Source organism: Coptis chinensis, chromosome 3 (assembly GCF_015680905.1).
Source record: "Coptis chinensis isolate HL-2020 chromosome 3, ASM1568090v1, whole genome shotgun sequence".
NCBI lineage: Eukaryota > Viridiplantae > Streptophyta > Magnoliopsida > Ranunculales > Ranunculaceae > Coptis > Coptis chinensis.
Genome location: NC_141458.1, coordinates 25859511 through 25882220, shown reverse-complemented (window position 1 = coordinate 25882220; position 22710 = coordinate 25859511). Strand labels below are relative to the sequence as shown.

Here is a 22710-nt window from a genome sequence, read left to right as displayed (position 1 = left end):
GCGTATATGCGCAGTACTAGTTTGCTACTGACCTACTGTTACTTAACTCTGCACACATATGTAAGGCTGCAAGGAATTGCCCGACTCATTTACATAAGCTTACAATCAGAGGCAAGTTTTAATTTTGGTCGAGCTGTCTTTGGCGTCACAAGGAAAATTTGTCTGTTGCATTTACGTCTTCTTGAAGTGGAGATCCAAAGCTGGCATATCAATCAGTTTGAGTAATTTATAATTATATATTCTTTCGAAGATCTTGTACCACATGTTTACGAAAATAAGATGATCCCAAATCGTAGCTGTTAATTTTGTATCGTTGCTTTCTCAACTTCTATTTGTTGTAAAGTTTGAAAGGTGATCCAAATCATTCAGTGCTTCATCATTACTAGTAGAAAGAGAGAATCTCTTGTACAAGTATCGGCCTTTTATTATCAATGTACGTAGATGTGTGGGGCTAAGAACGATAAAAGATCGAGTTGTTGTTTTGCACTAGGCAAATGTCTCTTTTGGATCTTTCGGGGGCACCAAAGAAAAATTGTGTGGGACTGGGAGACTGGGAGTTGAGGGAGAAAGTTGAGAGCAGCTTTTGGAAAGATGCAACACCACAATGCTTCAATCTTATGAGATTTCATTGCGACTGCATGGGGAATGGCTTAATAATCTTCATTTATGGGGAAATATAGTGCTAATTATTATAATAGTGTGATTAAATGGAATGAATTACATTAACAATGAAGTTTAGTTTTGTCAAATGCCATATAGCCTGGATGAAGTGTACTGAATGCCATATCATAGCTGATTAGGGAAGGCCAGGGACGGAGCCAGGAATCTGACCTAGGGGGCCAGTGTATATACACAATCAAAATACAAGACGGCCAGACTGAGCCATAAATTTGACCTAGGGGAGAGTGCTTATACTATTTCAGAAAATGAAATAGCATGAAGCGTGTTTACCACTTTGACCATGTAATTAACAAGGGATAACAAAACGTATTAGTAGATGAAGTAAAACATTCAAATTATGAACATACCCCATGGATCTCGAAAAGGAACAATCAAGGCAGACTAGGAGAAAGCAAAGGCTTGGCCACTTTAAGCTCCCCACAGTCACTTATATAGACTATTTTAAGAGGTTTATTCCATATATTACGTGCACTCTCAGCTTTTTCGTCTCCAAAAACTAAGCCAAATCGTTGAATTGACATATCCGATCGGATGGTTTGCAAGTAAGTATAATAACTATGGTCACCACCACATTAAGGCCTGAAAACAAAAATTACCACATCCCCCCCAGATGAGCCAATTAGGATCCCACCCGACACTAGATGGGGAAATTAGGGTCTCCCCAAGGTACACAAAAAAAAAAAAAAAATCCTAATTGGCTCATCTAGGGGGAGAGGGATATGGTAATACTAGTTAACCCAAATTTACCACTTATATTTTTTTCATTCTTCTACTACAAATTCACTCACGCTACACTATAGTCCAACATATAAATTATGCATTGTACATATAAATTAACCATAAAATGACTTATACACTATCTATAGTAATAGACAGTAAGTGAACAACACCACAATTGGAATGATAGTTTCTGCATACATATATTTGTCATCAAAAAGTATGATTGCAAAATCAAAGAGGATATACAATTAATCATGATCAGTTGTATCCACATACCACATTTACAAACAAAAAGAAGCTATTGGTTTGTTAGCCTATATCCTCCTATACAAAAAGATCGAACAAGGAGCTCAAGTAGCCAAGTCAGGCATTTGAAGCCGCTCTCGCCGAGTTTTCTTCAAGACATCAAAAGCATCTATGATAGAATCTTTATCAAATTGTCTAGCAATATCTTTCTCAATAAACACAATCAAATAATTTGCTAGATAATCATCTTTCATCATCTATTACGTGAGCCCGGTCTTTACAATCCTCATCGCTGAAAATGCACGCCCGATGTAGCGGTTGAAACAGTAAAGTCAACACAAGACGAATCAGAATCAGTCTATCTATAAGATGATAAATTGTTGACTTTCCTGTTTCTATCAAAACTTAACACAACTTGAAAATGGGTAACAAATTTTGAAACTCAGAGTGTGTGAGAATGTCATTCTCATAGTTTTGCAACTGGTATCTCAAATGAAAATTTTCTTGCTCGGTGAAATCCATCGGATAATAATTATTTGTAAACTCGCAAATATCATTAATTTTGAATGATCTATAATTGTTCATGGGATCTAAAGCCGAGCTAAGAACAAGCAATATCATTACATCCTCCTTAAACCTGTGATTTAATTCTTGCAGCTGTGAATCAATTGTATCCATTAAAATTTCAACTAAAAATGATGTCCATTGGTAAGGGAATCTTGAATAGATTAATAATAAAATATTTGGGTTTGATATGGCGCTCCTACACTTATTATAAGAAGACTATGTTGTGACTTCACGTTTAAAAAACAGTCAAAAATTTTGAGAGGCGGTAGTAAAATATTTAAACTTATTTTGAGGGACCAACCTCTATGTATTCAAAAAAATTCATACTGATAATACATAAATCTATGGGGAAGGCTAAATGGCAAGGAGAATGAGAATAGTAATCGGGAGACATCCTGCTGCATTGATCAACAGCATTATGGATTCCCCACAGCTGACAGAAGCCAACTTAGTTTGGAAGTTTCGGAATGCTTGGAATTTGATATTGTAGAAAGGGCAAACTTGAATTTTGTGTTCATAAGATTACATTTGGCGTTTGTAGCAGCATGATCCAAGCACTTTTGGTACGAATAGTGATCTTGAAATTTCACTGCAAGTATGTATATCAGTATCACCATATATATTTTTTAAATGTTGTGTTGATGAAGTGTCACGAAATCACAAAAACGATGATTATAATAGATAAAAGTCAATGTTTTAGCCGGCTTCGCAGTCTTATATTCAGGACGAATCATATTGATTCATTGGTTTCATGGCATATTTCTTCGTAATGTCCTCAATGTTTAGATACAAACAAAGAACCTAGGAAAGATTTTAGTAACTTCATATCTAGACGTTAAAATAAGATTAATAATACTGATGATAGACTCGATCAATAAAGCTACATTTTCAGTATATCAACGTTTCTCTTTGATATAATCCGTTTCGAGTTTTTTCCTTCAGAGGTCATCCTGTTTCTCTTTTGTGGATGGCGGGTGAGGGAATTGTTGTTGCCTTTGTCTTGGGTAAGTTCTGTCTCAGGATCTCAAATAGTTTTTATTCAACTTTGTTCCTTAAGTCTGATAGCTTATAGATTATTTACTTCAGCCAGTATTCAATTTTTATAGTTTTTTTAATCTGTTTCGTCTGCAGTGGTCATTGCAATAAAGATCGGTATTGTTTTCTGGGTATGCCACAAAAGGGCTAATAGAGCAAACGATACTGTTGTTCCAGACTCGAGGTTTCAGACACTTTCCATGGATAAGTTCTTACTTGACATGGAAAGAGAAAAGCCTATCAGATTTTCCTCCCAGCAACTAAGGATTGCTACGGATAATTTCACCAACTTGTTAGGCGCAGGTGGTTTTGGGGCAGTTTATAAAGGGATTTTTAGTAATGGAGTACCAATAGCAGTGAAGATTATCAATGGGACTTCTGACAAGAGGATCGAGCAGCAGTTTATGGCAGAAGTGAGTACCATTGGAAGAACTCATCACTTGAATTTGGTTCGACTCTTCGGTTTCTGCTTTGAACGGGACATACGAGCTCTTGTATACGAATTTATGGTGAATGGATCACTTGACAGGTTTCTGTTTCAAGGGAAAAGGGCAATAGAATTTGAGAAGCTTAATGGAATAGCTGTGGGGACGGCAAAGGGAATTGCCTACTTACATGAAGAATGCCAACAGAGAATTATCCACTATGATATAAAGCCAGGAAATATTCTCTTGGATCCAAGTTTCATCCCGAAAGTTGCTGATTTCGGATTAGCAAAACTCTGTAATAGGGACAACACACATGTAACCATGACAGGAGGAAGAGGGACTCCAGGGTATGCTGCACCCGAGCTATGGATGCCGTTTCCAATAACTCACAAGTGTGATGTTTACAGCTTTGGAATGCTTCTATTTGAGATCATTGGAAGGAGGAAGAATCACGACATCAATCTACCAGAAAGCCAGGAGTGGTTCCCCAAATGGGTTTGGAACAAGTTTGAAAAGGGAGAAACAGTGGAGCTTATGGTGGTATGTGGGGTTGAGGAGAAGGATAGAGAGATGGTTGAAAGGATGGTCAAGATTGCTCTTTGGTGTGTTCAGTATCGACCGGACTCAAGGCCGTGGATGAGCCTCGTGGTGAAGATGTTGGAAGGAGGGGTGGATATACCACAGCCGACTAATCCATTTGCACACTTAGTTATGGGCACTCCTCCAAATCTGATTGATTTTTCTACCTGGACACAAAGCGGTTTCGGATCAGCTTCATCTCAAATGCTTACAAGATCTCCTCTAATAAACACAACACCTATCATGAGGAAATATCAAATTGAAATGGTTTCTGCATAAGGTTGGTAGAGAAGATATTTCTTTCAGAAAGTATATGTATGATCCTTTCTTATACGTGAGTCTTACAAAAGGAAGAATATTTTCTACGTACACCTGTCAAAGCAGAATCATCAAGCACCTGTAGCCACTGTCACATGTTACTTTTTTAAAACAAGAAAGCAACGATGTTGATTCAAATTAATACTAGGTAATGTAGTCATCAGAACGAAATGTTAACCAGATACAAAGGGAAGGAGAGGCACTGTTTTTCTCTCGCGAGCTTTCACTGGTGAATACAAGGATAACATTGTCTGTTGCGTATCTGTCTCAGCTCGTTAGTACGGACTTTACAAAGTTTCATCCTAAATCCTGGTTGCTGCTTTCTCAACTTCTAGCTGTGTCCAAACGAGGAGCAATCTTCCTGAAATTTCAATGTAAATTCACGTCGGAATTAAGAACTATATAACCAGAATTTGTTTATGTTGTCTTGATAATGATTGGCACCATAAATCTAAGAAAACGATTTAAAACAACGAAAATTATGAATGATAGAAGTCAATGGCTTTGCCGGTTTTATGGTCTTGTCATAAGAAAATGATCAAAGACTTGTACAATATTCATTGGTTTCATGGCATATTTCTATGGAAATGTTGCAACTTAATATGCTTTAAACTTTGACATGTCTTAAACTTTAGAATAAGATCACAATTCAAAAGTAATGATGATAGAGTAGTTATTCCCGACCAAATGGCCTTGAATGAACCGAGTTACATATTCATTATATCTGCATATCTCTTCGAAACTGTGCGTGTGAGCTTTTGGAACACAGATCATCTTGTTTCTCTTTTGTGGAATGGCGGCCGGTGATCCAGGAACAGTCCTTGCCGCTTTCTTGGGTAAGTTCTCTTAGGATTTCAAGTTTCCTATTAAACTTTTTTTTTCCCGAAGGTTAAGCTAGGGTTAGGCAGACCCTCACCAGATTTTATTGAACATGTCTGGTTTACAACCTATTCAGTTTCTCCTCTGTTACAATATTGTTCAACTCATCCCCAGAGTAGGTACAAAGTTCACTACACTTACATCAAAAGAACTGTATAGGGAAGCCAAGTGATCACTGATCAGCGACCCTATTGGTTTCCCTAAAGACATGACAAAATGAGATAGACTCAAAAGATTCACTAATACCCTGTATCACTGTAACCAAATTCAGACAATACCAAGGTGGAGCCTCCCTGTTTTTAATGCAATTGACTGCGTTGAGAGAGTCAGATACCACATCTAACTTCTCCACACCCATCATGTTGCAGGCATGTAACCCAGCTCTTATGGCTTCCAGTTCTTGAACTAGGATTGATTTGCTTGGGTATGCCAGTTCTTGACAGGCATGTAACCTGTGTAGGCGAGAAGAACTTCACCTGTATGGTTTCCTATTAAACTTTGTTTATCAACTCGGATTGATTATATAGGTCAGTAGGTATTCATGTTTTATTGTATTTATTCTGTCTCCCTGCAGTGTTCATTGGAGTGGTCATTGCAATAAACATTGGTATTTGTAAAGGAGCGTTTTGGTTTTCTCCTAATTACTACTAGGATGAACGGGAAGGGTTAGGATTTTTGATGTGACCGAGGTCGCTGTGAGCGAACTGCCTACGTATCTTCTCTCGTTTTTCCTTTTTCTGGGGAGAGAAGAATCAGGTCTGACGTAGTTCCAGTAGGTGGTATTTATAGAGTTTTGAGAGAGGAGATCCTTCTGACACGTGTATTCTTTTGTACAAATGTAGGGTGGAGATCGCGGATGAGTGTTGGGTTGGATCTGTTATGATTGGGGGTAGATGCGGTAGTCCCTATTTCCCGGTGTTGAGATTACCACTAAGATATTGGCAATCATTACCCCAGGTGGGATGTGTTTCTATCCGAAGCGTTCTATATCCGATGAAGTGTTCGTGACGAGATGTTCGTTCGCACCACCTACTCGAGCTACTCGCAGTCGGTCTTGGAGGTCGCCTTTGATTAATCTATGAGTGCCCGCTAGAGGCTGTTCTCGTCCGTCTTGGAGGTCGATATCTTCGGTTAAACTTATGCTCCACGCGAAAGCGATGCCCTATGAGGATATCGCCCCTACACAACCCCTCTCGATGCGTTGGTGTAAGGGAAACGCTACCGGTGAGAAAGAGTCGGACGGCGGGTGGAGCGTGGAGCTTAACAATGAGTGGATGAACCGACCGGTAGAGCCACTTTTGAATATTGTGGCCCGGTGAACTGGCGGGAAAAAGGTAGTTGTATCTTACGTGCACGCGATGTAATCGAAGCGCTGAAAGCGAACGCGTCAACGCAACGTTATGCGGAACTGGCGAAAAGAACGATGCCTTGGAACACGTGTGCGGGCTATAGCGTAGGATGTAATGATTACTCCTTGGTAACTGAACGGGCGGTTTATACAAAATCAAATTTGGAATACGAAAAAGTTACTTCGTGTTTTCTTCTTCTTCCGCAAAAAACGCCAGACTAGGGTTTTCCAGTGAGTGCTCCCCGCCGCCGTTTCCCATTTCCATTTGCTTTCCTCTCTGTCCGGCTCGTTATTTTAAGTAAGTAGGTTATTGTAAGGCTATAGGGTTTAGAACTGAATCTTTGATAGAAAAGGGTTGTTATAATGTCTGATTCTGATGACACTCGGTCGGAGGAGGTCCGAGAGATATCTTTGAGTTGTGGAGAGTATGAGGATGAAGAATCGCCGAGTGTCGGGCGGGGGTTGAGTTAGAAGAAGAAGAAGAAGATAGGATGGGCGGGGGTAACGCCCGATCTCGGTCAGGAGATGACGTGGCTAGTACGTCAGGTCGAGGGGAGAGGTCGGCATCAAGCGATGTGCCCCCTAGAAGAGTGAACCGTCGTGCTGCTAACTCTTTCCCCGAGCTGAGGGCAGCGTATGGGATTAATGTCCCTGACCTGGAGATATACGAGCCACGACTGAGTGAAAATGTTCGTAGTGAGGAGTATAACCCGCCGAACGGTGGAGTTATAATCTGTGAGGGCGGTACCGAGAGCGCCAGATGCACATACCGTTCTCGAAACTGGTATGCGACTTCTTGGCGCTTTGTTGGAAGTCGCCCTGTCAGTTCGTGGGTAACACCTGGCGATTATTTAAGGTGTTCGACCTGCTGAACGCGAGTGGGGAATATGACATAGGTGTATCTGATATAGTGGAGCACTATGTGATACGTCCGATCGGGAACATGAACTTTAGCTTGCAAACCATGACGACGCCGCTCGGCAGGTGATCGATGGAGTAAGCAATGAGGCCTGGACTAAGAGACCGTTGTTGCTAGTTGGCAATTACCGTGTGAGCGGGTGTATACCGCGAACTAGGATTTGTAACATATCCGTGGGTAGGAATACTTTTTCATTGTTATTTTTCTAACGCGTTTGATAGCCGCTCTAACAGTCTTTTTGTTTTGCTTTGGTCTGCAGAGTTTTCTCGTGAAGCGGCTTAACCGATCGTGGGGAGATAGAAAGATTCGCCCGGTGACTCGCTGAAAAAACAAGCGAAGTTACCCGAGGTCGCTCATTTCTTTGAGGAAAAGGGAGGGGCTGCGATCCGGGAGAAGAGGAAGGTGCAAAAGGAGCGGGCTCTAAGTCGAACGACGCCGGGCGGTGATGGAGAAGCGCATGCTGATCCGATAACACGAGGAGGAGAGCAGCTGGTGCGGGGAAGGCGGCCTGCGAGGGGAATCCTCGAGAGCCGGAGGATCGCAATCGGCCCGAATGGGGTTCGATGGAGGCTCCCCGTAGAGTTGGAGCCAGTGGTTTTGACTGCTCGTGCTAGGGGCAGGTCGGAGAGGAGGCCCCGCGACGTCTCTGAGCAGGACGCTGGACGAGCTGCGAAAGTAGCTCGACATGCTCGTGGAGATGGTGCTAGCACGGGGGGCGGATCTGATGGTGGAGCGGCTGGGGCCACGGTATCTCGCCGTAGTGGGGCCCGACCTGAGCAGGTCATGGACTTGGCCACTTTTGGAATGGGGTCCGGCGCCTCGGACCGGACGCCGATCCCATCCGGTGAAGAAGGCCAAGGCTCCACGTAAAGGCGAATCGGAAAGCGGTGGCGTCTTCGGACGATCCGAAGGACATTTTGTCTATCCGACGAGAATGGGGCGCAACAAGACCGCGGAAACGGCTTTAATCGGCCGCTTCAGATCCAGTAAGATAGCGGGTTGTTTGCTAGAACAAATAGCTCTGGATGGCAACCGCAGAGAGCTAGATGAGAAGGGGTTAGCTGACAACTTGAGACGAATGGAAATTGCGCAATGCGTGGTATGTCTATAACTTCATCTGAGGTACTTGCTTGCTTATGCAAATTGCTGTTGTGCTAACCATGTGTATGTTCGTGCGCGGTGAGAGCGGATTTCGAAGTTGAAAGAGATCGCCAGGTTCCGTAATCGATAGGGAAATGGTCTTTGAAGGCCGGGTGAGGAGCTGAAAAATGTCAGGGCGCCGCAGATGGAGCGCGGGAACCGGAAGACTTGAAGAGAGCCCATGAAGCGTTGACTCGCCAAGCCGCTGAAAGATACGGCGGAAAGAGTGAGGCAAAAGCTAGGAGGAGTCAAGATAATGTGCGCAAAACTACCGTGGAAATGGAAGGTTGAACGAAAGTACGCCTTGACCGCAAGAAGGTTGCTCGACGCGCTAATCGCCTATGACACACCGGACGCAGACTTCGTTGAACCGAGACCGACTACAATGCCTTGAAGGAGGAACACGCCACGCCGTCGGCCCCCGCCCCTCGCGGAGGAGGTTCCGTGGGATGCCGGTGGCGATTGCCTCTTCCGCGTGGAGCGTGCGGCCGGGGGTTGCTTTCGAAATAAGCCGCTGCACCCGATGCAGTGATGAGCTTAGAGTTGGATGGCATAGCGATCATTGTGGACGGGAGAGAGGCTGAGGTCGATGAAGCGTTTGAGCGTGGAGGAGTAGTTAATGTGGCGGGAGATGACGAGTTGTAAAATTTGTTCTTTGTCTGTTTATCGCCTTATATGTTTGTGGATACAATAAACCGGTTTCCCGGGTAACCCGGGGCGATTCGCCTTTCTTATGTTTGTGTACTGTAATCCTGAACAAGTAGGTGTTTCTTGCTGATTCGGGGTAGCCGAATGTGACGAACTCGTGTGGGGCCGGGTTGGATTTCCGAAAGTAATCTCAAAGAACTCGCTCAACACCGAAATGTATGATAAAGCTATTAAACCAGATTTACCCTTGTTTATATCGCGATGGTAAATAGTTGTGTTGTGGTGTATGTCCGAAAGTCGTCCCGCCCACTCATAGTGATGTAGGATGACACGGCTTAGAATGGAACGCGGGTAGGCCCATTGTGGTGACGACCTCCTTACTTATGATTGGTAAAATGGGGAGCGCCCCGTTGTTGAGTGCTTGAGATTGCGGCGCGCGACGCCGCTAACGTGAGCATCGATCGCCGAATCCGCTCGAGCCGCAGTCGAATTGCTCGATTCATTGCCGCCAACCGCAGTTCCGCCGCTGCGTCGCGACACGTGTAGGAGACGAGCGGTTCATGGGACATAATGATGGCGGGCGATGGCGTTTGGCGCCTCAAGGTGATAATGAGGCACTTAGGAAAAGACGCTTTCCTAAGGAATATAAACCGCCGCGCATTATATCATCAAGAGGTTCCGTCATTGTTTCGCCTAAGCTTTCCTTCCTCATCGCTGCTCGCTTTGCACCGCGGCTTTTTTCGTCAGCCGCTTGTTCATCGTATGTGGCTTCTTCTATCGCGTGTTATTCGGTTTGAGAAATACCTAGAGTAAGTATTAACTTTGGCCGGCTGCAACTTTGCCGCTAGGGTAAGATGGCTAGATGTCGCGCGCTTTTGAGAGAAACGCCCCTCTATCAATGGAGGAAATGGAGTTTGAGCCTCATGTTCATGGCGATCGAGGGAAGAGGGAAGGTTGCCGATGGAGAAACAAAGGGTCATAAGCGAGCAAGGAGAGATAGTCGCCTGGCCGGGCGAATTGTCTTCGTCGCCACCACGAAAGTGGGCGAAATGATCGGTCGCCGACCGAAGAACGAACGAAATGGGGCAAGGTCGCCCGCCATGTGAGAGTTCGCCCCGCCATGTAAGGATGTGGGGAGCTTAATTCTACTACCCGGAAAAGACGGGAAGAAGCGGATGGTGAAACGCCGGATCAGAAGCTTCCACTCGGCCCCCCATAGCGACTAGCGCTCAAGGGGATTGTGCTAGATGGAGATAAAGCGAAGTTGAGGGACGAGGACATGGGGACACTCACCGGGACGATGGATATGGCCGCTTGTTTGGTGAGTTCCCGAGCTTAAATCGTTGTCTCGACCTCCGTGGGAGGCCGGTGTTCTAATGATGTTCATGCAGTTTCTTGCGTGGTATGATAAGTCGAAAGAGGTCGTGCGCCGCTCGAGATCGGTGGTAACCCGCACGCGGAGTCGGGGTTGATGCGAAGCGGGGGGGGTGGACAAGAAGAAACTGGAAGTGATGTCCACCAAGTACCAGAACGTAACTGCTGAGAACGCTGTACTGGTGACGGATTTGACGGAGCTGGAAAAGGAATTGACGGCCGGATCGCTTATGCTAAGAAATGTCGGCGGTGGCGCCGAAAAGCCGGGCATAGGCGATAATCGGCCTCAGACGCTTATGCCGCCTGGACGAAAAGTATGACGCTACCGAGGAGAACGAAAGTCGCGGCGAGGAAGAAAAGCCTGAGATGCGTGTGATGCTGAGGTCGGCTCGGCATACTGCTTCGACTAGCGCAGCCCCTGAAGACAAGCACGTCATTACTGAGAATTGATAAGGTGATCGTCCTGTGACTCTGTTAAGCTGAAGTTGTGATTGTAGTTTACATTTCTCTCTTTATACGAGAGCAAACAATAGAGTCTGTGTTTTCGGGCTTGCCCGAAAGCGTTCGACATTTTCATTCGGCTTAACCGGTTTCCACGAAAGTGGCGTTCAAGACTTGTTGAATTTTTGTAATGATCATCGATCTGGATTTCCTGGGTAATCCCAGCAGATCGGTGGACGTAGTTGTGATGACGTATTGTCATGTAACGTTGTTTTGGATGTGTATGCATGCTGCCGTGTGTTTGTGTGTAACTAATATCTTGATCTTAGAAATATCGTCCCCGTTAAGTAGTCAACCCTAGAAATATAGGTCGCTGATGTGACAGAACCGGATGGGTTATGGTGCCCGTGGAGCTCCGGAGAGCGCTTTGCTTTCGAGGAGAGCGCTCTCGTATGGTCGACCCTAGAAATATAGGCCCCCTCGACGTAACAAGAATTGTAGAGGCTATGTAGCCGCAGAGCTTCGCAGAGCGCCGCCGGCGAGAGCGTTCGCGTAGTCGATCCTAGAAATATAGGTCCTCGTCGTAACAAGAATTGGAGAGGCTATGTAGCCCGTGAGCTCCCCGAGAGTCGCGCTTTCGGTGAGCGTTCTCGCAGTAGTCGATCCTAGAAATATAGGTCCCTCGGCGTAACAAGAATTGGAGAGGCTATGTAGCCCGTGAGCCCCGAGTCGCCCGCATTCGGCCGAGGCGTTCTCGCGTAGTAGTCGATCCTAGAAATATAGGTCCTCGACGTAACAAGAATTGGAGAGGCTATGTAGCCTGTGAGCTCCTGAGAGCCGCCCGCGCCGGTAGCTTCTCGTGTAGTCGATCCTAGAAATATAGGTCCCTCGACGTAACAAGAATTGGAGAGGCTATGTAGCCCGTGAGCTCCCCGAGAGCGCGCTTTCGGTGAGGCGTTCTCGTAGTCGATCCTAGAAATATAGGTCCTCGACGTAACAAGAATTGGAGAGGCTATGTAGCCCGTGAGCTCCCCGAGCCGCCGCTTCGAGAGCGTTCTCGTAGTAGTCGATCCTAGAAATATAGGTCCTCGACGTAACAAGAATTGGAGAGGCTATGTAGCCCGTGAGCTCCCCGAGAGTCGTCCTCATTCGAGAGCGTTCTCGTGTAGTCGATCCTAGAAATATAGGTCCTCGACGTAACAAGAATGGAGAGGCTATGTAGCCCGCGAGTCGCACTAATACGACTAACCGGAGTAGATAGTATCGGTCGGCCTGCAAAACTTGTCTTACATTAATGAAAACAAAAGATTTACAACATGAATGGCGCTACTGATAAAAAATTTTTTTCAGTAGATAAGTATTCCAAGGTCGAGGCAACATCTTCCCCTCTTGGGTTCTTATCCAGTATGCTCCATTGCCAACGACGCGTTCCACGATGTAGGGGCCTTCCCATGTGGGTGCTAACTTGGAGTCGTCCTGCGTCTTTTTGAGCACTAGGTCACCAGGTTGAAAAGACCTAGGATGAACTCGCTTGTTGTAGGAGTTCTTCAGAGTTTGCTGATAAGAGGCGACTCTGACGGCAGCTAAGTCCCGCTTTTCTTCCAGCAGGTCGACGTCTCGTGATAACACGGAGTCGTTATGCCCTGATTCGACAAGTTCTGATCGAGTTGTAGTGACGGTCAGTTCGGTGGGAATTACGGCTTCTGTGCCATAACATAAGGAGAATGGCGACTCGCCGGTACTGGAGCGAGCTGTTGTGCGGTGAGCCCATAGAATGTTTTCCAACTGATTTGGCCATTGGCTCTTATTCTTCTCAATCTTTTTCTTCAAATTTTCCAAGATAGCTTTGTTAATCGGGCTCTCGCTTGACCATTACTCGAAAATGCATCGCGGAGTAGAGAACGCATGAATGATCTTCCACTTGGCTAGGAACTCTTTGACTGTTCGGCCTTTGAATTGAGGCCCATTGTCCATTACCAGTGTATGTGGTAACCCAAATCTGGTGATAATATGAGTCCAGATGAAGTTGCGGACATGGGACTCTTTGACGTGTGCGAGGGGAATGGCCTCGACCCACTTGGTGAAGTAGTCGGTGGCAGCTAGGACAAAGCGGAAGCCGCGACTCTTCCGGGGATGAATGGTCCCATAATGTCCATGCCCCATGTGAAATGGCCACCGGCTCGCTATCTTGACGGTTAAGCGCAGTTGGATGATATTGTGGCGACGCTTTGGCATTTGAGACATTTGAGGACGTATGCTTTAGCATCGATCTGCATCCGGGGCCAGAAATATCCTTGAGAGATGGCCTTGTGAGCTAATGAGCGGCCGCCGGCGTGATTTCCACATTCTCCTTCGTGGATTTCTGCAAAAATTAATTGACCCTGTTCTGGGGTAATGCATCGTAGGTGTGGGCCACCAGCGGATTTCCTGAATAACTTGTTTTGGACTAAACAATAACGCCGAGCTTGATAAGAGACCTGCCGGGCCTTCATCAGCGACCTAGCAAGGTCACTGTTTCGCACTCGGCAAGCATTAGAAAAAAAAGGTGTGGCGAAAAGATTCTTTCAAGCCACTTTCCATGCACGCCAGCCTTCGCCTTGAACCGTCCCTAGGAATTCCGCGAATGGTTTAGCCCTCCTTGAAAGATAATTGAAACAGAGAATCAAGATCGCCTTCTTCCGCTGTTGTGGGCGCATCTTGGCCGGGCGAACAAATCGATGAAAGCGCTTTCGAAGGTGTTGATAGAATCAGACTCCAGTGAAAAGAACCAATCGAGAGCGCCATCCTTGAGGCTGGCTGGAAATAATCTGCAGTGGAGATAATCAAACTCAGGTGAGCTGTAAAGTGCCAGACTTTGAATATAGCGAGCCACATGCTGACCAGGGCAGGTGCTGCCGTCGTACATAGGAAAGCGTGGCTGGATGAAGTCGTGTGGAGAGGATTTGCTGAGGACCTCTGCGGTGAACGGAGATGCGCGATACGTCTTAAGCATCTTGTGTACAATCTGTGTCGAGTCCTTCTTCGCAGAGGTCTGGCCAATCCTTTGGGACAACTCGTTAAGCTGCTGATTAACGTCATTGATGCTGTGTTCAGCTCCGTTTCCGACTTGTTGTTGCTGATAACTATCCACCTGAGCGCGTAACGTAGCATTTTCCTCCCTGAGCAAGGAAATGCTCTCATTCGTTACTCCCAACTGGTGAGCAAGGTTTTGAACTTGAGCTTCTATGCTAACCATGCTTCGTGGGCTGGAGAATTAGAGATGATCTCAAGTGGCTCTCCAGTAATCGAAACCACAGACGGCGCCAATGTAAAGGAGCGTTTTGGTTTTCTCCTAATTACTACTAGGATGAACGGGAAGGGTTAGGATTTTTGATGTGACCGAGGTCGCCAGCGTGAAGCTTAATCGCCTACGATCTTCTCGTTTTTCCTTTTTCTGGGGAGAGAAGAATCAGGTCTGACGTAGTTCCAGTAGGTTGGTATTTATAGAGTTTTGAGAGAGGAGATCCTTCTGACACGTGTATTCTTTTGTACAAATGTAGGGTGGAGATCGCGGATGAGTGTTGGGTTGGATCTGTTATGATTGGGGTAGATGCGGTAGTCCCTATTTCCGGTGTTGAGATTACCACTAAGATATTGGCAATCATTACCCCAGGTGGGATGTGTTTCTATCCGGCGTTCTATATCCGATGAAGTGTTCGTGATCGAGATGTCTTCGTTAAGCACCACCTACTCGAGCTACTCGCAGTCGGTCTTGGAGGTCGCCTTGGATTAATCTATGAGTGCCCGCTAGAGGCCGTTCTCGTGTCCGTCTTGGAGGTCGATATCTTCGGTTAAACTTATGCTCCACGCGAGTCGCGATGCCCTATGAGGATATCGCCCCCTACAAGATTGTTGTGCGGGTATGCCGGAAAAGGGCTAGAGCAAAAGAACTGTTGCTCCGCACTTCGAGGTTTCGCACACTTGCCATGGATAAGTTCTTACTTGACATGGAAAGAGAAAAGCCTATCGATTTTCCTCCCAAAGAACTAAGGATAGCTACCGATAATTTCAATCGCCTTGTTAGGCACAGGTGGTTTTGGGGCAGTTTATAAAGGCATTTTTAGTAATGGAGTACCAATGCAGAAGAAGATTCTCAATGGGAGTTCGACAAGAGAATCGAAAGCGGCAGGTTTATGGCGTAAGTGAGTACAATTGGAAGAACTCATCACTTGAATTTGGTTCGACTCTATGGTTTCTTTTTTTTTTCTAAGTAAGCAAAAATTTGTATTGATGAAAGGTGGTTGTGGGGGGGGGGGGGGGGAGTACATGAGGAGCTACTTACAGTCTACTCACACAGTAGCACTATAAGAACTTAACAAAACCTATAATAAACATGTTCTGGAACCTCCCATTTGGTTCGACTCTATGGTTTCTGCTTTGAATGGGACATACGAGCTCTTGTATACGAATTTATGGTGAATGGATCACTTGACAGGTTCTTGTTTCAAGGGAAAGGGGAGATAGAATTTGAAAAGCTTAATGAAATAGCTGTTGGGACGGCTAAGGGAATCGCCTACTTACATGAAGAATGCCAACAGAGAATTATCCACTATGATATAAAGCCAGGAAATATTCTCTTGGATTTAAGTTTCATCCCTAAAGTTGCAGATTTCGGATTAGCAAAACTCTGTAACAGGGACAATACACATGTAACTATGACAGGAGGAAGAGGAACTCCAGGGTACGCTGCACCCGAGCTGTGGATGCCGTTTCCTATAACTCGTAAGTGTGATGTTTACAGATTTGGCATGCTCCTATTTGAGATCATTGGAAGGAGGAAGAATCTTGAAAGCCAAGAGTGGTTCCCCAAATGGGTTTGGAACAAGTTCGAAAAGGGAGAAACAGTGGACCTTATGGTGGTATGTGGGGTTGAGGAGAAGGATAGAGGTATGGTAAGGTCGCTCTTTGGTGTGTCCAGTATCGACCCGACTCAAGGCCGTGGATGAACCTCGTGGTGAAGATGTTGGAAGGAGGGGTGGATATACCCACACCCACTAATCCATTTGCACACTTAGGCTATGTTTGATAGGAGCTATGGCAAATGCAAATTTTGTCACCATTTGCCACTGCCAAATTTGCTATGTGACAATTGTAAATAACTTGTGGCAAATTTAATTTGCCACTGTTTAATGATATTGTGGTAAATATCATTTGTCCTGATTTGCAACCATTTGCTGCTGTTTGATTGTCCAAATTTGCCGCGACAAATATTTCATTTTTTTTATTTTTGTACTTTTAAAATATTTAAGATTAAAAAATTATAGCTACTCTTATTTGTAAATTTATTTTATTTGTATATGGCTTCACTTATATAACACTAAAAAAAAAGTATAAAGACTTGCCACAAAAACATAAAATGTACCAAAATCTCAATTTGGTTGAAGCCTACATTTGATGATTCGGTCCCTCTAGTAGTCTAGTGTATGTCTTGTGTGGTATGTTCAAGACACGAATCTGGTTATGCATGTTGGAAGGCATAGAGCTAAAGCACTTGAGAATGTGACATATTTTTCTTTGAGTTGTTACTGAATTATCCAATTTAAGTGCAACTGTGCAAGAGGGATGTAGTTCCAGAAAGCAATTGTAACGAAAATAATGTAAAATGACATGTTCTCTGAGTGGAGTCAATAGATGCTTGCAAAAGCTCGGGATGTTACAATAGAAATGAATTTTAAAGAACTTCAATCAGTGTTCTCTACTTGAAGAATCTCAAGAAAATGACAAATGGGTTTAGCACCTTCTGTACTATATTGAATTACAAATGGAAATTAATAAGACTTCCAAGAATTCTATGATCTCATAATTATTAGACCAAAAAATTAAAGGTAGTTATCTTGCACTCAGTTTATGCTGGAGCCAGAGGAAGAAGCTGATATACCCCTCCCGGGTACTTGCAAGAAATTTGGATCAGCTGTAGCAGTAGCAACACTTGGAACCACCATCACCAGCAGCAGCGGCACTGAACCACCATCACCAAAGCACCAGCGATGGCGGCACTGGAACCACCATCACCAAAGCAGCAGCAAAGAATAACAACAATCCACTGCACTACCAAATACACCATACACACCACCACCCATCATCCTTACCACCGGTGACACCACTGCACACCAGTCCACACACACTAGTCATTACACCACTAAACCACCTGCCACCTCCAGCACGCACTCATCGCATTACCACCACACTCACACACACAACACTACAAATTCACACTCACCACACTACCACCACCAGCACACACTCACCACACTCACCACACTCACCACACCACCAGCACACTCACACACACGCAACATCACAAAACGCACGTCCCACTCACCACACTACCACCACCAGCACACACTCACCACACTCACACTCACACACACAAAACCACAAATACACTCACCACACTCTGCACACTCAGCACACAACACACTCTGCACACTCACCACACTCAGCACTCTGCACACTCTCAGCGCTCAGCACACTCAGCACACAGCACACTGCACCACTTACCACACTCAACACACTCTCTGCACTCACCACACTCAGCACACTCTCTGCACTCATATTTCAAGATGATAAGATAATATAGCTATGAAAGGGAAGTCGACAAAGGCTGTTTTGAAATAAAGCCCACTATCTAAATGGTGTCAAATATGCAGTTTGCAACCTAGATAACAAAGTTCGAAAGCAAAATGGTGTTGTTAGATATATTTTACGATATATTTTTCATTTCTACATGGGGGACTCTGGACTTATTATTGGTTTATTTAGTTTCAATTTTCAACTCAGATATTGAAAGGTATAAATGGAACTTCTTTTGTGGTGGATTAATCAAGCTAAGGCTGCCAAGCCAATCAAAATCAATGAGGAATATGCTTTAAGCTAATTAAAACTTATAAGCAAGCCAGAAGCCCAGAACCAATGAAGTTGATCAATGCCAAATGTGAGACAATTTTGAGCATTTGATAAGCTATGTCCGTATTCCCACAATTTCTCTCTTTGTTATTTACCTTCCACCCCTCAAAGGTTCAAACTGCTCTTCAAGATCTTCGGAATAATAAAAACAGAGCCAAATACTCAACAATCATGCACTGAATTAACAATCTAAATAAACAAAAAATGATAAAATTGAAATCATTATATATACTTGAACCCTAACCCTAACATAAAAGTATTAGAGGATAAAAATTAACATGCACACACATGAGAGAGATTGAGAGAGAGAAAGAGATGAACAAACCTCCTCAGTCGAGTTATGCAAGTCGATGATTATGTTGCTTGTCTCCAAATCGATACACAACTGTGCGAGGAGAGAAATTAATGAGAGTGTGAGAGAAGAAGAGGTTAATGACAAATATGAGAGAAACTAATGAGAGTAGAAGGAGGGATTGAGAGAAAATGGGAAGAAGGCCAACCTGGTTGAGCGCTCTAGTGATTGAGAGTTTTTTTTTTTTTTTTTTTGTCGGGCTCTTTTTTTTTTTGGTGGCAAATCCATTTATTTTGGTTGCAAATTTGTGTACAAATTTCTCGTTGCAAAATTTACTCAGCTCCCCCCAGAGTAAATTTTGCCACCAAAATCATGGCAAATGACAACTTATTGCAAATCCAAAAAAAATTTGCCATGACTCGAAAAACACATCAAACAGTGGCAAACAAGTGAATAGTGCTATTTATTTGCATTTGTCATGGCAAATGGGGATATCAAACACAACCTTAGTTATGGTTAGTTTTGGTGTTTGTTACTGCGGGACCCCATATTGTGTTGGGCAGACCCCAAAAACAAAAATAATTACCAAAAGTTGTTTTGTGTTGGGCACCTCCTAAACCAAAGTGAATTTGACTTGTTGCAACATTTTCAGCCCTTCTATTTTATTCTCTTATCTTTCACCATCAAAAACCTTAAACCCTAAAGAAAACTGTATCTTAACACTAACACTAAACACTAATGGAAAAGCCCAACCCCATTTTAGAACATGAAGATGAAGAAGAAAATGTAATGCATCATGACCCCATTCAAGAAGAAAATGTAGAACAAGTTATAAGTGACCCCATTCAAGAAGAAAATGTAGAACAAGTTCCGAATGATCCTATTCAAGAAGAAAATGTAGAACAAGTTCCAAATGACCCCATTTAAGAAGAAAATGTAGAACAAGTTCAAAGTGAAGAAAATAGAGGAATGGATGATGATGCATTTAATAAGAATAAGGTAAATCTAAATTAAACGTAATTATGCATGTAGTAATTCTACATATAGTAATTATTCATGTGTATAGTGATATATAGGACTGAAAGAGAAAATTCGAAGGCTTAAACGACCCAGCTAGGTTGTTCGTATTGCACACAAAACGGTGTGGTCACACCGTCTGAACTGAGTCCAAAACGGTGTGGCCATGTTGTTTGGGATTTGGACTTAGAAAAAAAAAACTTACCGGTGTGGTCACACCGTTTGGACTAAGTTCCAAACGACATGGCCACACCGTTTGGGACTTAGGCCAAACGGTGTGGCCATGTCATTTGGGATTTGAACTTGGAAAAACATAGAGTTCTATTTTTTGGCCTCTTGACCAGTGTGGCCACACCGTTTGGACTAAGTCCCAAACGACTTGGCCACACCGTTTGTACTGAGTCCCAAACGGTGTAGCCATGTCGTTTAGGATTTGAACTTAAAAAAAATATGAAATTCTATTTTTTGGCCTCTTGACCGGTGTGGCCACACCGTTTGGACTAAGTCCCAAACGACTTGGACCCACCGTTCCGTTTGGGACTCAATCCAAATGGTGTGTCCAAGTTGTTTGGGATTTGAACTTTGAAAAAATATGAAGTTCTGTTTTTTAGAATCTCTAACGGTGTGGCCATGTCGTTTTATGATTTGAACATAGAAAAACACAAACAGTGGTAAATGGTGTGTTTGTGGCATTTGGTACTTAAGCCAAACATCAATTAACAACTGTTCTTCATTTAGGATCCTTCGGTGTGTTTCGAGAACTCTGGAAACTCGAATGAATTGGATGATGTTCAACCGCTTTCAATGGATACAACAGAAATATTTACTATGGAAGAGGTACATAGTAGGCATTGTTTTCACTTGTTTTTATTTTCTAAATGAAATTATATTAGTTTATTGATTGTTGTTTTCTATCATATCTTTAGGTATTCCATACACGTAATGACGTAATTGGTTGGGCAACTGCTCGGGGAAAACAATGTAATGTGGTTGTGGTAATTGGGAAGTCGCAGAATGCTAACGGGAACCGAGTACCAAGGCTGGATTTAGCTTGCGAGAGTTCGGGCGTGTATCGTTCACACAAAAAACTAGAGAAGGCTAATAAGAGAAATATGGGAACCAAGAAACGTGGATGTCCATTTAAGTTAAGATGTATTTTCCAACGCGACACTGTCGATAGTTGGAAAATTGCTGTTCTTAATGGTGTTCACAACCATCCAATGGCGAAGACCCTTGAAGGACATGCATTTGTTACTCGACTGACCATTCCACAATTCGAGTTCTTGTAAGAGATGACTCAAAATGGAGTTAAGCCTAAAGAAGTTTTGAAGTCCATCAGACATAGGTTTCCTGATAACCTATGTAGCATATATCAAGTCTACAATACCAGGCACAAGGTGAGGACATTGGATATGAACGATCGCTCGCAAATACAGAGATTGCGTGAGTTGTTAGCAGAAAACCATTATTTCGAGGAGGTGAGAGAGGATACGAATACGGATGAGATAACGTGATTGTTATGGGCCAATCCGGATGGTGTTAAAATGGCTCGGACTTTTCCAAAAGTTTTCATCATAGACGCCACCTACAAAACCAATAAGTATCGGTGGCTTTTTGTACAGTTTGTGGGGGTGACTTCAACCTGGAAGTCTTTCACGGTCTGTCAAGTGTTGCTTTAGTCCGAAACATCGATAGACTATGAGTGGGCTTTGCGTCAGTTTAATGACTTGTTGGGTGAAGAAAGGCCATCTATGATCGTGTCTGACAGGGACTTGGCCTTGATGAATGCCGCTGATATTGTGTTTCCTGACGCGCACAAGCATCTCTGTAGATGGCATATCTCTATGTGTGTCCTTCAGAAATGCAATGATTTTTTTCCCACCATAGAACTTGTAGATAAAGGCCAGTTCTTGTGGAACACTGTAGTAAAATCGAGGACTGAGGATATCTTCAACCGTAGAATTGCTGCTTTGGAAAAACAGTATAGGGTTGAGTACTCCAATTTTGTTAGTTACTTGCGAGAGACTTGGTTGCCTTACAAGGATCGAAGACATTCGAATATGACTATTGTTTTCGTACCAACTCATGTATCTACTAACACACTCCCATGGATAAGACGGAATGGGTCCTTGATGTTCAAGTTGTATCAAGTGATTCTGCCATTTACTCCAGTAGGAAGACGCAATATTAAATTTCACATCGTACCCGCGTCCGGAAGTAGTTCGCGTCGAGGTCTTTGGTCTTGGGGGATCTGAGGGTACAAACTCCATATGACCCAACTGACGCATAACCCTTGAAATATTGTACTGCTCGACATTATCAAGAAAGCATATAAATCCATCGAAAAATGCTATTTCATCCACCGGCCGTGTAGCTCGGACTTCAACATAGGGATACCATTCAACCTGTCAAATAGCATATGATCGAGAAAATTAATCATTAACCACATACTAATAATATCAATTAATAAATAAAACTATTTACATACAAAAATGCTTACATCGGTACAAGTCATATTATCAATCACCGCCGGGTATGCTTCAATGCAAATTTGTTGTGCTAGCATAAAAGATCGAAATGGCGAAAGTACCTATGAGTACGCGACATGCTCAACTGATAGTCCTCATTTGGGAATGGCCTGAACACCGGGAAGTACTCATAAATCCATGCCTAGATTAATATAGACACCCAGTTAATATTGTAATAGATAGATAAAATTGACATTGAAAAGAAAAACAAAAAAACTAATACCTGTAGGAGAGTAAAATAGCCTGAAACACCTTCACCTTGGCACTTGTGGCAGTCCCAAGACCCCTGTACAAGTAAGCTAGTAAGGCTGCACCTCACGCGTAGTCTCTGATCTCGGTAAATTTCAAAAGCAGTCTCAGATAACAAACGGGAACTGCAGTTCCAGACGTGTCAGTGAAGGCGGCATATCCAAAGAAAAATAACAAATAAGCTCTCACAGCAAACTGCAACTCTTTTTGGGTTGATGCCTTCTTCACAACAACCACATTTTCATCCCGTAAATCTTCATCCGTTACTTTCCCAGCAAACTGTTTCATCAATAAATCCATCATAACTTTGGAAGTGAACTTATTGGATTTCATCTCTGCATCTATCTTGTCCATGG

At 43.7% G+C, this 22710-nt stretch overlaps 1 protein-coding gene and 1 pseudogene across 1 annotated transcript; both read left to right on the top strand.

Moving 5' to 3' along the window:
- Positions 1-2973: 2973 nt before the first annotated feature.
- Positions 2974-4837, top strand: LOC147508860 (G-type lectin S-receptor-like serine/threonine-protein kinase At1g34300). The gene is made up of 2 exons (XM_086601217.1): positions 2974-3218; positions 3346-4837. Exons 1-2 carry the CDS (start codon positions 3182-3184, stop codon positions 4533-4535), a joined length of 1227 nt encoding a protein of 408 aa, XP_086457343.1. The 5' UTR covers positions 2974-3181; the 3' UTR covers positions 4536-4837.
- Positions 4838-15180: 10343 nt separating this feature from the next.
- On the top strand, positions 15181-16522 carry LOC147508859 (rust resistance kinase Lr10 pseudogene; annotated as a pseudogene).
- Positions 16523-22710: the final 6188 nt, after the last annotated feature.

Excerpts from the sequence above, each read along its gene's own strand:
- LOC147508860 (XM_086601217.1), top strand. The coding sequence starts at position 3,182 with ATGGCGGGTGAGGGAATTGTTGTTGCCTTTGTCTTGG. Across the intron at positions 3,219-3,345 it reads TGTTGTTGCCTTTGTCTTGG|TGGTCATTGCAATAAAGATC; the intron begins GTAAGTTCTGTC and ends TTTCGTCTGCAG.